Source organism: Vanacampus margaritifer, chromosome 15 (genome assembly GCF_051991255.1).
Source record: "Vanacampus margaritifer isolate UIUO_Vmar chromosome 15, RoL_Vmar_1.0, whole genome shotgun sequence".
Classification (NCBI taxonomy): domain Eukaryota; kingdom Metazoa; phylum Chordata; class Actinopteri; order Syngnathiformes; family Syngnathidae; genus Vanacampus; species Vanacampus margaritifer.
Window position 1 is genome coordinate 18877569 of NC_135446.1, and position 15422 is coordinate 18892990.

General features: G+C 41.7%; 1 protein-coding gene across 6 annotated transcripts; it reads left to right on the top strand.

Moving 5' to 3' along the window:
* The first annotated feature begins 32 nt into the window (after window positions 1–32).
* Window positions 33–15376, top strand: pacsin2 (protein kinase C and casein kinase substrate in neurons 2). 6 transcript variants are annotated; one of them, XM_077544516.1, is made up of 12 exons: window positions 33–191; window positions 3202–3285; window positions 3378–3534; window positions 5087–5322; window positions 7144–7299; window positions 7367–7542; window positions 7603–7723; window positions 7836–7883; window positions 9792–9925; window positions 11658–11846; window positions 12918–13099; window positions 14162–15376. In XM_077544516.1, exons 2-12 carry the CDS (start codon window positions 3229–3231, stop codon window positions 14272–14274), a joined length of 1569 nt encoding a protein of 522 aa, XP_077400642.1. In that variant the 5' UTR covers window positions 33–191; window positions 3202–3228; the 3' UTR covers window positions 14275–15376. The 6 variants fall into 6 exon arrangements, with proteins under 6 accessions (XP_077400642.1, XP_077400643.1, XP_077400646.1 ...); XM_077544517.1 differs by having other exon boundaries at window positions 11691–11846; XM_077544520.1 differs by lacking the exon at window positions 11658–11846.
* Window positions 15377–15422: the final 46 nt, after the last annotated feature.

The following is a 15422-nucleotide window of genomic DNA, read 5'->3' on the forward strand; positions in this document are numbered from 1 at the left end:
CTTAACCGGATGTGTTGTAAGACATTTTGGGGGCAACTGACGGTGGTGTCAGTCAGTCTTTTGGTGGTGGTGCCGCTTGTCCTGAAAAAAAAAAAAAAGAGACGGGGCAAACTCTCTTAAAACAAACACGACTGAGAAAATTAACCAGCCTGTCGGACATAAACTCATCACTTTGAGCGAACCCGCAAGAGGTAAGAGGACAGCGACACGTTGAGTTGTCCATTTTAACTTTTTTTTTTTTTTTGAAGCGACGATGGCTAATTTGCTAACACCGAAGGGGCATGGCCAACTCGATAAAGTTGAGTTAAAAAAAACCCAAAAAGGATCTGTAACTTAACTCAAACCTAATGCGAACTAGTCGTTCGTAAAAAGAATACGCGGACATTGGATGACATTACGAAAGACTTTGATAGATATGACGTTGAATCAACCGGGGAGTTCCAAAATGTCAATATAAGAATTAAAAGTGTTAAATAAATAGTACAATTATCAGTTTTGGTTGAATCAAGTTGTGAGTCTGTTGATGAAGGGCGGGGCAGCTTCACCTCCTGCTTTATGTCCTGTCATTTACCCCCCCCCCCCCAGACAAAACATTAGGAACACCTGCACCATCAGCAAAAATATTGCAATGCGTTTGAGTTATTCATTGAGCATTTGGGATTTTATGAGCTTTAATAGTGTGGTGTTGTTTAATTGAAGCAGTAGTCAAATATGGCTTCCCTTTTCTAGGTCATGTCAACAATAGCAACTCTGAAAGTGAGTTGTCTGTTTATTTTAGTGCAAGTGTTTTGACTCAGAATCTTAAAATTGCTTCTGGAAAATGCGTGAATCAGCTAAATGGGTGGTTAATAAAAGGCACACAAAAAAGTTTATAATGTGCATTGTGCCCAAAGTTAAAACGCATCACAAGAGATGCTGGGGCTTCCCCAGGAAAGACCGCCAGCGTGATGGTCTCTCCCCCCCCCACTGCCATATAATGCCGAGTTTCCCTCCATTCTATTCCTCATGTGTGCTTCTGGCGAGCGCTGTGGAAAATGCTTGAACCTGCATGGAACAAATGGTATTGTGTTGCAAAGGGGGTTTGCCGCAGAGCGACACACAAACCTCAGGTCATAACCTTCCCCTGTGATGGAAACGTGCTGTTTTCGGTGTTTTTGGGATGAAGCAACGTCACCGGACGGATCAGCTTGGCCTTTTGTGCAACAAAAGAAGGAAGTGGAAACAGAGCTTCCTCTTAACTGTGATAAAAAGATTTTTTTTACTTAAACTTGCCCTATTTTCCCTTTTTTTTTATCAAACCCAGTGACTCTTTTTTTCACAGATCAACTTTAAATATTCACAGCAGGTGTTGTAGGGTCTCAGTGGATTCTTGTTTCCTGTCAGACACCAACGTGGGAAATGGCTCAGCGTTCCCAGGTGGATCTCGAGACCGGAGTCCACCAAAATTCCATCAGGCTTATGACACTGGGCCTCAAGTGGCCATCATTGTTGTGTTTGATTACGTCACGGCTAAGCTCCATAATCTACAAAGCACAACTCGGCCAATTTTTGGAGGATAATTCAATCAAGCGCTGCACTGATGGATTTAAAATTTGGCAAATCACGACCGTGACAACTATGGAACCAACCACGACTTTCACCGTGGAGTTTTTCGCACCATGTTGAATTTTCCTAGCGAGGCGCTGGACTATAGACCTTTGCTGAGTCAACAACCGTGTTTGCACTGGTGGTTCAAGTCGCGTTTGGTTCCCGTTGGCCATTGATTAGGTCGGACGTCGCCGCAAGAACAGAGGAGGCTTCTGCAAACACTTTTCTTGGTGTGTGTGTGTGAGTCCCCATCTACAGAGAGTGTGCGTAGTGGGTATGGATGAGTTGTTCATGTGGCCACAATAACACCCTCTGTCCAGGCGGGCCTGCACACCACGGGTCACTGACCAGCCAGCATCACACACAAACACACATGCATCCTCTCCGGGAAGTCTTCTCCTATTTGGCGTGCATGCGTGTGTCAAATTGCAGTTTTGTATTGCAAGCTTCAGTTTTTCATCAACACTGGAATTAAGTGAAAAATTGGCAGAAGAAAGAAACGTCTTGGATGTGAGCAGGGCAGCTGCATCGAGGAGGAACGAGAGAGGCTTTTCAATTAATGGATGCAAGGAGAGAAGGTGGGGCTGGGGGGTGCAAACAGAGACAAGCCTGTGGTTTGAAGGAAGCGGTAGTGCTCCCACATACATTTTTTTTCCATTTAACCTTTATTTAACCAGGAAGCGTACCCACTGAGTAACAATAACTCTTCTCACAGGGAGTCCTGGCCAAGACAAGCGACAAACGGTTGCATAACAATTTTACATTTTAAAGAGTAATATTGTAATACAGCCTGGTTCACTCCCCTGTCCTGTACTTTACAATGTCGTATTAGGGCCATGTATAAATATCTTCTTCTTTTTTTTTTTTGAGGGCGGGGCAACATTCCGAGAATAAAACTCGCAAATTTGCCACTTTATAAAGTGGCAAATTTTGCGAGTTTAGAAAGTGTCAGATTTGTGAGAAAAAATGAATAAATTTGCAAACCCCAAATTTTTTATTTGCCACTTTATAAAGTGGCAAATTTATGATTTTTTTTTCCTCTCGCAAACTTGCCACTTTATAAAGTCGCAAATTTGCCACTTTAGAAAGTGGCAAATTTAATTTTTGGGGGTTGCAAATTTGAGACTTTATAAAGTTGCAAATTTATTCGTTTTTTCTCGCAAATCTGACACTTTATAAAGTCGCAAGTTAACGAGTTTTTACTTACAAATTTGCCACTTTATAAAGTCGCACATTTACGATTGTTTTCTCGCAAATTTGCTACTTTTAAGTCGCAAATTTAAGATTTTTTCTCACAAATTTGCCACTTTATAAAGGGGCAAATATGAGTTTTTTTCTTGTATACTTGCCACTTTATGAAGTTGCAAATGTACTTTTTTTTTTGTCACAAATTTACCACTTTATAAAGTCGGAAATGTATGAGTTTTTTCTCGCATATTTGCAACTTTATGAAGTCGCAAATTTATTATTTTTTTCTCCCCAATTTGCGTTTTTTTTTTTTCTGGGAATATTGCCCCCGCCCTCCAAAAATGTTTTTTTATACGTGGCCCTAATATGCCGTTATACTTTTTTTTCCTAGTTAAATAAATAAAAAAATCTGCTGTGTTTTTCCAGGCGACTTGTCACTTCCGGGCAGCAGCCATGTCGGGCTCCTACGACGACTCCATGATCGACGTCTCCAGCGACAGCTTCTGGGAGGTGAGGAGGCGCCCGAGACGGGACAGACGGTGCGCCACTGAATGCGAGACATGGCACCAAGCTGTGATTTTTCTCTGTTGTCTGTTGTCAAGGTGGGCAACTACAAGCGCACGGTGAAGCGCGTGGACGACGGCAACCGGCTGTGCAACGACCTCATGAGCTGCATCCACGAGCGGGCGCGCATCGAGAAGTCGTACGCGCAGCAGCTGACCGAGTGGGGCAAGCGGTGGAGGCAGCTCATCGAGAAAGGTCGGGTGGCAATTAGGGAAAAAATATTTTTCAAGAAGTCCATCAAGAAAGGTTTCCTCTTAGTCAATTCTGTTGAGTAAATTTTACTCTAAACGAGTCTATTTGGTCCCACTCAAAATGGAGTAAAATTTGCACTTGGAATCAAGTAAAAAAAAAAAAAAAGCTTGAGGAACCCGCAACTTCAATTTGGGAGACAGCCAATCTACTCCCTGAGCCACGCAGTTCCTGTTATGTGTTAGTATATCGCTCGTGTCAGCTAGAATCCTCGTAGCTCCAAGAGTTAAGCAAACAGTAAGAGTGGCATAGCACAGGTGGTAAAGTGGCAAGCTGAAACTTGTGAGTTTGTTCCTCAACCCTTGTGAAACTTAAAAAAAAAAATTTTTTAATTAAACTTTCAAAATTTACTTAGAATTCCTGAGTGAAAAATCTTTAATATTTTTTTTCATCCAATTGGCAAATTCGCTCGTGTACTAAAATACTTTCAGTAAAATTTACTCTGAATATTTTACTCTCTTCCAAATGTAAATTTTACTCTATTTATAGTGGGACCAAATAAAGTAAAATTTTAACTACGGAATTTTACTTTTAGTATGTGTTTTTTTGTGGTCAGAAGCATGGTTTTCATAATTAAGAAAAACTAATGAAATCAAATGTAATCCGTTTTTTTGTTAATGAAAATAAATAAAAACAAGAGTGATTAAAAAAAATAACTGACACTACATTTTACATTTATCAAACTAGCTAAAACTATATAGCAAAAATTTAAAAAGTTTTTTTTAGTGTCTGTTAACTCATTGACTCAGCCATTTTTACTGAAGCAACCCCATTCGCTCCTGGCTGTTTTACTGGATTTGGACTGATTTTGCCCACAGAACATTGGTATAAAAACATGGAACCTACCAAAAGAAAGATTAGAGTCTCTTCTTTCATCGGAAAAAAATGACATTTCTATCTGTTTCCGTTTTGCATAGCCAAGTTTCATCATTATTCACAAATCTGTTTGTGGGGGAAAGCGCTTTTTGCAACATGGCCCTGGCTGATCTCTTATACTTTGCTGCCATCTGCTGGCCTTTTTGTTGTTGTTGTAATGACTACTATTGGTTTAAGCAACCTCTTCAGGTCAGAGGCTGCATTAAAGCCTTCTCTGTATGCTCTAGCATAAAAAAAAAACATAAAACGTGTAAATGCGTCTTTGGTAGCAAATGAGTTAATTACTTTCGCACATGAGCTTTTGTTTATTTTAAATGTGTTCATTTCAGTGGCACTGTGTAGCTGATCACCACTGTTCCTTTTTCTGTGACATATCAAACATCCATGTTACAAAAGAAACCTAAAATCAACAGTTGATACTCACAATATTGACATTGAAGGCAGCAAGAGGAGAAGTGGCAGTTAAGCAAGTTGAGGTCGGATTTGCATACAACCAAATGCAAAACTTTGGAACGTTTTTACAGAGGTAGCCGCTTTAATTTATGCGAGGACGGCAATATGGAATACTGGCGTTTGGAGTCCCAATCCCGCGTGACTGAAGTCCGGCTTTCCCCTGCACCAGGTCCCCAGTACGGCATGCTGGAGCGGGCGTGGTCGTCGCTGTGCACGGAGGCGGAGAAGGTGAGCGAGCTGCACATGGAGGTGAAGTCGGCGCTGATGGGCGAGGACTTCGAGAAGCTGAAGAACTGGCAGCGCGACGCCTACCACAAGCAGATGATCGGCGGCTTCAAGGAGACCAAGGAGGCCGACGATGGCTTCCGCAAGGCGCAGAAGCCCTGGGCCAAGAAACTCAAAGAGGTACGGAGCCCGGATGCGGCATACCAACACTAAGTCATCGATGACTAACTAACCAGTCTCAATGGTTCACGTGGTGACTATTGGGCTCACTGCATTTTTCTTGCCAAGTATCAACTAGACTAGCAAGGTGCAGCTGACAGGAAGTGCAGCACTCTGACAGCGGCAAAAAGTTCCCCCCGACGCTTTTGTTGCCTCCGAGCTGACATTCCTCTCTGCGCAGGCCTCATATCCTGTGTATGTGTGCGTGTGCGTGTGATGTCACCAGGGAGGAGGCGGGGACGTCCTGGCCCGGCTCTGAACAATAGAGATTTGTAGCCATGGAGATTTATTGAAAGAGTGGCAGAACGCCGGGAGGAAATGAGGATTATTAACAGCACTGCTAAATGACAGGCTGTCACTGGGGATGAGGCCCCCATTCGTAACATCACTACTTGTGGCTACATGTGGACGGCAAACCGCGTAGAATGCGATTTTAAAAACGCAAAGGCTACAATTTCGCTACCCGACTTTATGATTCGTGGTGATACGAAAGAGTTAATTGCATGTTTGGACATGAATTACATGTCTTGAATTAACTCTTTGACTGCCAGACGTTTTCAGAAAAGGTATGCCGTGGGTGCCAGCCGATTTTAAGCATTTTGACGGATCTTTCAAGGTCCATAGAAAATTATGTGTTTGGACTATGGAAACACACATACTACCAAATGAAAGATTGGACTCTCACCTTTCATCAGAAAAAAAAGTTTGTTTCTACCTTATTCCGTTTTTCAGTAATCAACAAAAGAAAATGGTTAGTTTCACCTCTGTTTTGAAACAAACGTCTTTTAACGTCTTTGGCACTCCTCCATAGGATTTTACTAAACGTTATTTAACGTTTTTGGCAGTCAAAGAGTTAATAATGAATCCCATTCCCTATCACCAGTTATTAGTATTAAGAGCCGACTTTCACTGGAGATAGACCGATATGTTTTTTTTTTCAGGGCTGATACTTATTCAGATTATTAGTAGTCAAGGTGGCCGATAACCGATATTTGAAGCCGATATTCACTTTCAATAAAAAGGGGGGAAAATATTGCCATCAAAAAATTTTTTAAATACAAATGCTAATCTTGACTTGAATGTATTATTATTTTTTAATCTTAGATAATAGAATTCATGTTAAATGTCTAAAAAAAATGTTCAGGGAGCTCCCAAGGTTATCAGTACATCTTAAAAAGTTAATGGAAACTTAAACAAGTAATTACCATAGCTCTCTATAGTTTTCTACAGTGAATAGTTTTTTCCAAAATTAAATTAAATTTAAAAAATGACACCCCCACTAGTCTAAATATGGTATTCTGGTTAATATTGTGTTAATGGAATAGGAGTTAAGCAGCAAAATCCAACAGTTTTGCTCAATATTAGAAGGCGGCCATTTTGCCACTTGATGTCGAGTGAAAATGACATCACAGTTGCACAGGTCTCGGGTAACAACCAATCGCAGCTCAGCTTCAGAAAACAGGTGAGCTCTGATTGGTCGTTGAGTAACTGTGATGTCATCTTAATGGGGTAAAGGATAAATATAGCTGGATTTTGCTTTATAACTCTATTAATAGTGAGGTCACATATAACATATTATTGTCAAGAGATGTTTACGGTTGACTTCCACTTTAAATAAATAGTTCCCTATGATTAAAATGTATTTTAGATTTATTGGCTGTCAGATTTAAAAAAAAAAAAAAAAAAAAACGGCTAATATTGCCCAATATTGACGCCAAACCTACCTTTCACAATCCAAGTAAACAGAACACCTCAAATTAATCCACTAAGTCAATTTCCCAGGTGGAGACCATAAAGAAGTCGTACCATTCCGCCTGCAAGGAGGAGAAGCTGGCGGCCAGCCGGGAGACCAACAGCAAGCTGGAGAGCAACAACAATCCCGAAGCGCAGAAGAAGCTCCAGGAGAAGGTGGAGAAGTGCCAGCAGGAAGCGCAGAAGGTACGAACGAGCGCCGAGCTCCATGACCCAAAGCCGTCCATAAACGACTCGATTCCTCCTTACCCAGACAAAGGAACGCTACGAGAAGTCCCTGGAGGAGCTGGACAAGCTGACGCCTCAGTACATGGAGAACATGGAGCAGGTGTTTGAGCAGTGGCAGCAGTTTGAAGACAAGCGCATTCGCTTTTTCAAGGAGCTCCTGCTGGAAGTCAAGCAGCACTTGGACCTCTCCACCAATCACAGGTCGGCGCTCCACCAGGCGGCCGCGCGGGCCAAAATGAAACTTAACGTGCTCCTCCGTAGGTTCCAGACAATCTACCAGACGATGGACGACACCATCGCCGCCACGGACGCAGAGGAGGACTTGAAATGGTTCCGGTCCAATCACGGCCCCGGCATGCCCATGAACTGGCCTCAGTTTGAGGTAACACGCTGTTAAATTTGGATGTTTGGCAGCAGGGAAGCAAATACTTGTAGAAATATCCAGAACCAATCGACCATCTCGATGATGGCGGCCTGCCTTCCCTCTCCTCCAGATTTTGGACTGGTCCCATGTTCGCTCCTTTAAGAGAAGGTCCATTGTAGTGAGTGCTCTTCATATCACGGCGGCCACGAAAAAGGGGGAGGAGCATGTTGGGATCCTTTCTCATTCACGCTAACGCTCCAACTCCTTCACGGCTTTCATTTGTCTTGAGGTGTGTTGAGCACGCGAGCTCACTCGCAATTGCACGGCTTGTCACACGATACCGCAGCTACGCCGCATGTGATCCTTTACGACAAGTCAAAAGGACAAACATCTGGCCAAAATAAATAAAGCTGCCTGTGGGTTGCCACGCATCCAATTATCTGAACGCGTGAAGCTGCAACGGTCGTTTGAACGAGCACTGTCCCCCTTCGGTGACTTCTATCGGCTTTATTTGGGATGACGGCAGTGGGAAAGGGGCTACAGACTCTGGTGGCCAAAGGGTTCCTTTTTTTTTTTTTTTTTTTTTTTTTTCTCCCTCTAAGCAGGTGAAGGATATGAAGGACATTACACTTGAAAGTAGTGACTCCCAACCACTGTACCATGGCATATTAGGAGCTAGGGATGTTCAATACCAATTTGATCTATACCAGTACAAGTACAGTAGTCAACTCGTCGAGAAGTCACCGATACCAAGCACTGACACCATTAGTAACTATTATACGTAAAATGAAATAAAAATTTAAGAGAGACATATTGCATAAAATGAATGGCTATTTTCTCTCATTTTTAGTTCCTGATCATAAAACGGGCACAAGAGCGATTACCGATACCTTAAAATAAGGCTAGTATTGGCACCGATACTGATACATCCTTAGTCGTGCATTCCTGTTAGGAGCAGTAAGGGATTTTTCATTTAAGTTTTGATTTCGTTTTTTGTTTTATAAATACATTAAGTTTTAAGTAGTTTTTAGACCAGGTTTTTTGAGTTTAATTTGTTTTTATTTATTTTGGGGGAAATGCTTTGTTTTAGTTTTTTTTGTATTTTAGTTTTTTTTTTCCAGTGCAAAATGTAAGATGTAGTTTAAGTTTTCATTTTTTGAAAGCATTTTTATTTTATTTCATGAAGGAATTTTATTTTCAATTTTTGTTTTATATTTAGTAGTTAACTATAATACTGTTGGGAGCAGCACGATAAATTGAATTGAAGCATTAAATCATGACGCACAAACCGATCAGCAATAACGTTATTAATCTGCTCCATGAATTAAGACATTACATGTTGTATTTGATGTTTATCAGCATTTTTTTTAAAATATATTTTTCTCTATGTATTTTAATTGACGTCAATTATAGCGGTTTTTGCTCTTCGTGGACCGGCCCATTCTCTATCCCCTGCAAATGGCGGCGGTTGACTGTAGAGTAAATATAAAAAAATAAAAAATTGAGGCCCATCTTCTGATCGAATGAGTGGTGAGTGGTTATCTGTTTTGTTTTGTTTTTCAAACTCATTGATCGGTGATCAGCTGAAAAAAATCTCAACTATTTCTCAGTTTTTACAAAGTGCAACATTATTTATGTTATTGCTATTTTGCTGTATTAAAGGGAGAGAAAAAATAGGTCACAAAATTGTTGGATTTTTGGGGAGGCTGGAATGGATTGATGGCATTTTAATTCATTGCAATAGGGGAAAAATGGTTGATGATTTTTCTACAGTCCGACATGTGCCTTGTCTCAACAGAGGTTGGGAAACACTACTTGATTACACACTCGTGCTCATCCAATGAAAATATGCTGCCTCTTATCTGTTTGGAGTACACTGCACTGGCTTATTCTTAATTGTGCTGAAGCATTCCCACATAAAAATTCACGCCTCCCGGGTTATAGATATATCGTCTGATTCCACATTACTTTGCAGTATTTGCACAATTTAATGTTAGATATCAACTTTTCCCCCATTCATTTTCAATGGCACAGTTAGTAAAGTGCATCGTCCAGTAAGACGTTGAGCTGTTGTTCTGTATCACAGGACTGGTCCATAGACCTGAACAGGACCCTCAGCAGGCGGGGGACGAAGAAGTCCTCCGAGGGCGTCACGCTGACGGGCATCAGTCAAACCGGAGCCGACCAGCCGGTCCAGCCTCTCAGGACCAACAACAGCAGGTACAAGTTGCATGATCATCTCGGCTTTTTAGTGGCTGTTCTGTGTAAACAAAAACTCCCCTCCCAAGTCAGCTTATCTCTGAACCATACATGGCGACATCCTGCGCAAGAATGCGCATGAAAGCTTACGTAAGAGCACGACACGCCGCTTGTGCAGATGTTTCCCCAGCGACCGCAAACACTCACGGTCACAGTTTGTTGGGAAAGACGTCTTTTGGTGCATAGTTGAACGCGTGCCAAAGCGGCAATGTGGAAATAACGCTGTTGCACGCTGCGCCACGATAAGGTGCCGGAATGTTGGGTTTAGACAAATCAAACACCTGCGCTAGAAAATGAACTCGCATAACCTCGCTGGCCATACGTACTCACTGCAAATATCTGGAAGTATCCTATTTTATTGTGCACGAGAGGAGTGAACGTGAGGAATGTTGGGTCACAGGAAATATTTGACCTCTATATGTGTTTACATCTTGAAAGAAGACAAAGCTAGTACGCCGCTTTGTTGACTGCAACAAGGCCAAAGTTACATTTTGGAGGAGCCGTGTTTATGGAATAACTCTGCAGGATTCACTCGAGTGCGCCTACACAAACATAAGCTACTATCCTTGAGGTGTTGTTATAGTTACATGCTGGTGTACTCACTTTTTCATATTTGAATGTGGTCATTTCTAAGGGTGGGAATCTTTGACTGTCTCGCGATTCGATTCCGATTTTTAGGTCTGCGATTATTTTTTATTTTTATTTTTTATTTTTTTGATTTTTTTTTAATTCAAAATGATTTGATTGGCAATGATTTCTGCTTCAATTTATAGATGTGCAAACAATCGTCATGATCTACTCCGGTCTGACTTGCTGGTGCTAATTAGCGCGCTACTCGCGGCACTTTTATCACTCAAAAGAACGGCTATTCATACATTACAGAGAAGCATCTTAACATTAAATTGTGTACAATATGAACAGCGCTCCCAATAAAGGTACACACAAACAAGGGCAAGACAGTATAAAATAATTTGAATAAAATCGATTTTGGCACATCTATTCTTAATCGTACTAAATGAGAATTGCGATTCTTAGGTGAATCGATTTTTTTTTTGGGCACACCCCTAGTCATTTCAAAAAAATGTTGGCCTACCAAAACTACATATAGTCAAGGGCACATCTCAATTCTTATTATACCGAGTCTCTCAAACACGCAGACTGTTTCGCAGATTAGCCAGTTAGAACGCTAGTCAACTCTACATTCTGCATGACACCTACGTCACTCACCAGGCCAGGCTCCGCCTCTCAAAGCCCATACACACTTAGTCATTGGTGCTACAATAGAATGTGAGGACGGTGACCCCAAGTGGAAAAAAAAACAACTGGGATTTTGAAATAATACTTTTTAATGATTGCATTACAATTTCTAGAACCTCAGTTATTTTTTTCATTTCCTACTCCAAGTCAATAGGGGGCAGCGCATTGCTGAGAAGTTGCAGTATATGTTATAAAGTAGTGTTCAACTTTCTGAACATATGAGCACGTCGTTCTGGTCACAAGATTTTGGGAAGTGGCGGAAAGAATGAGGCGACTTCCCCTCAGCCACTCGGGATACTGAGCTGCGATTGGACGTCCATTTGGGGGAGGAGCTATCCCCATGGTCAGTGAGTCAGAGGGATCATGTGGGAGCTTTCCTGGTGGAAAACAGTCATCACCATGTGTGTGTGTGTGTGTGTGTGTGTGGCTTGTTCAGCATCCACTCTCTCACTGTGTCCCGCAACATTAGCCTGACTGTGCCTGCGAAAGCGGCGCCGGCGGGCTCCAACCCGTTCGACGAGGATGACGACGAAGACGAAGAGGCGCGGGAGGTGCAGGTGGAGGTGGTGGAGCAGACGCCGCCCGCACTCAACCACATCAGTGGGAAAAAGGAGGAAGTGAAAACGTTGGTGGATACACCTGCACTTGTCTTCTGTCTCGTTCTTCTGCTGGTTCATGGACTCTGCTGGCTATTTCAATCTTTGCACCCCTTCCCAGGTGGCGCCGTGCACGGTGACCCACTATGCCGCGCACACACAGCTTGGTTTATGTCTATGTATGTATGTATGTATGTATGTGTGTGTGTGTGTGTGTGTGTGTGTGTACGTGTGCGTGTGTGTCATTGACTCCTAACAGGCCTTGCAGAACGTTGCAGTGCCGCTATTATGTCTTATCTTACAGTCAGATCTAACACACAACTCCACGGCAGCCATTTTGTGTTATTTCATAAGTAGTCATAAATACTGGCTGGTGTATAATAAAGTACTTTAAAAATACATAAAAAAAAAACACAAATTGAAGTATTTAATTTCCTTCATGGGATGAATAAAGTATCCATCCATATACAGTATATTTGATTAAGCAATGGAAGAATCAAAAGACTAATTGATTATAAAAAAAAATATTCTATAGTGACAGCCCTAATTTAAGGAGGAAGTCAACCCCAAAATTTTCTTTCCAATAAAAGGTATGTGCGCACACTATGCAAAATGGCCGCCCCCACTGGATGGGTGCATTTTCTTGCTTAACTCCTATTCCACAAACATAATATTAATCAGAATGCTATTTTTAGACTAGTGGCGGAGCATAGAGCAAAAATGATGAAAAAATGAAAATGACCTAAAATGCATTTAATTGACTTATTTTCTTACATGGTAACAGATCTGACTGTAAATAATTCCTACATGTTTATTTATTGACTTGCTGTTTTGAGTGTTGGCTGGCGTTCCGCCAAAGGTGTTACCTGGCTCCAATCACGCCTCCGCCTCAGTGATTTGCTTGCGCCTTTTTTTCCACGTGCCTTTTTGTCTTATTTTGTCACTTTTGCCCGTGTCGAGCATGGTTGATTTCCTCTTGCGAAACCAGCTCAGCGGATACGTCAGGATTCACCGTGGTGGCGCTTCGTATCTTGTGGCTTAACACGAGCACGTCCTTTTCGTCGTCCGCTCAACGAACACCTTTCCTATCGTGTGTGCAGCGTCAGCAGCGTGGAGAGGACCCCGGACTGGTCGGACGAGGACACGACCCCCAACCCCTTCTCGGCCAACGGCGACGGCAACCCGTTTGAGGACGAGCCGGCCTCCCCGGTGGTGTCGGTGCCGGTGCGGGCGCTGTACGACTACGAGGGCCAGGAGCAGGATGAGCTTACCTTCAAAGCGGGTACGTCTCCCTACGGCAGTGGTTCTTAAACCAAAAATCATGTTGAGCTCGGTTTGTCAAAAATGAGACGGAGGCTTTACTCCCAAAAAGTGTCATTAACTCTTTGACTGCCAAATGTTATCCAAAAAACAACCCAGAAAATGCCAGCCGATTTAGAGTATTTTAACCCATCTTTTAAGGCAAACAGAATATTGTGTGTTTTGACTACATATACATGGTGTGTACCAAATGGAAAATCGCGTTCCATTCTTTCATTAGAAAAAAAAGATATGTGTCTACCTTATTCCGTTCTTTAGTAATTACCATTTGAAAATAGGTAATTTGAGTGACATTGAGAGAAAATTGAAAAGATAAGGAGAAAATGAGCTTTTTGTGAAAAGATACATTTTCTCCACAACAGTGACTTTGACACTAATAGTTTTTGTTTAGTGAATAAGATTTAAAAGGCTTTGATCATTCACGTCATCCTTGAAAACATTCTATTTCATCAGATCCGCCATGTTTCATTGTAATTCCACACACCGGGAGCCCATTGAAAAGAGATACAATGCTGCCATCTGCTGGCCATAGTTAATGGCTGTTTTGGGATTTTACAACCCCAATGACAAGGCAGTGCTGCACAAGACGTTGCACTGCTCATTGAGGGGAAAAAAAGTAGTTGACGTCAATTGATGTTATTGGCGGCATTCATTAGGATTTCAGCATGCATCATTAAACGTTTTTGGCGGTCAAAGAGTTAATATTGTAAGTCAACATTAAAGGGTTTGAAATAATGATTCAATCAAAAGTATTGCAAATAAAAATTAAATAAAGATTGTACCTCATAAAAGTTTCAAAACAAGCCGTTTTATACTAAAAACTGAACTGTATTTAGGCAGTAATTCCGTCCTGTACCACTAGAGGGAGCCTGCATACCACACAGTTTATCATTTTAAACATCAGCCAATTCCTATTTAGACTTGGGCGTCAACTTGTGGCGTCTTACGTCGTTCCGGTATTAGTGGGGATTGCTGTATGTTACATCCAGACTGCCCGATTCGATCTGGTCTTTGCTCCTCCAAGGTGACGAGTTGACCAAAATCGGCGAGGAGGACGACCAGGGCTGGTGCAAAGGCCGTCTCAAGGACGGGAAAATGGGGCTCTACCCCGCCAATTACGTGGAGGACATCCAGTAATGACCACAAGTGAGTGAAGTAGATGGAGATCAAGGTGGCCTTCTCGCCAGTGTGCGGAGTGGTCAGAGAGCGAGAAGGACCCCCACCAAAGGACCTCGTTAGACCTTCACAAGATGGAGGATTGCTTCAGTTTGGCATTAAGACACTTGTTGACGCTGTTACAAAAAAATAAAAAATAAATGGCTCACGCTCATCAATTTAAATGCAGTAAAACACTGGGCCTGATGAAATGTCTCGTTACACGCAAGCCACTATGGACTTTCATATTAAAGGGAGATGTGGTGGGGGGGGATTATCACGTGACTACAGTTCAGTCCAGTGGCGCCCTCAAGTGTTCACATCGGGTTGGGGGTCACCTTTGGCACTGCACTTGAATGTAAACTCAGATTGTATTTTTGTTCATTACTTGTCCACGACCATATGCTGTTGTTGTACATTCAACCACTGACCTAATTATATGCAATGCTCTCTACTTTTGATTCTAGATTGTATTTTGTTTTTTTGGGGGCCATTTTATTCAACACTGAATCTCTTCCAGAAGGCTTGAAGCACCACCTCAGTTTCAAGTTTGGGAGTGTTTTTTTGTTTTTTGTTTTTTAAACGCCATCCAACCACAGTGAAATATGGTATTGTATAGGCGTATGTAAATGACACAAATTAAGCCTGGAATAGTAATAAATTGATTGTTAATTTATGATATACCCATTAAGTACTTTTTGTTCTGTTCCAATGCGATGACTGAGAATCAGTTTGTACAAAAAAAAAAATGTTTTATGCTATTTTCCTACTTTCCAACATGATTTTTTCTCTCTTTGCATGGGGCCAAATTCATACAATTAGTAGGCTGCTATGTGAATAATTACTGGTATAATACCTTATTCCATAACCTTTTATAGATTTTTTTTTTTTAATTTATCAGTAATGATAGCCTTGCCTTTCTGGTGTGTGTATCCATGATCTCATGATTCAAAACGAACAACAAAAACCCTGATGCCTTCAAATGCAGCAAAGATGAATTCCAAGTTTTCAGGACACACACCTTGTCATTTGCACAGTTTGTTTGAAAATGTTGTCCCATACAACAATAAATGAATTTAATTCAGTACTGTGTTGACTTTTCGTATTGTTGCATACTATTTACTAGATTC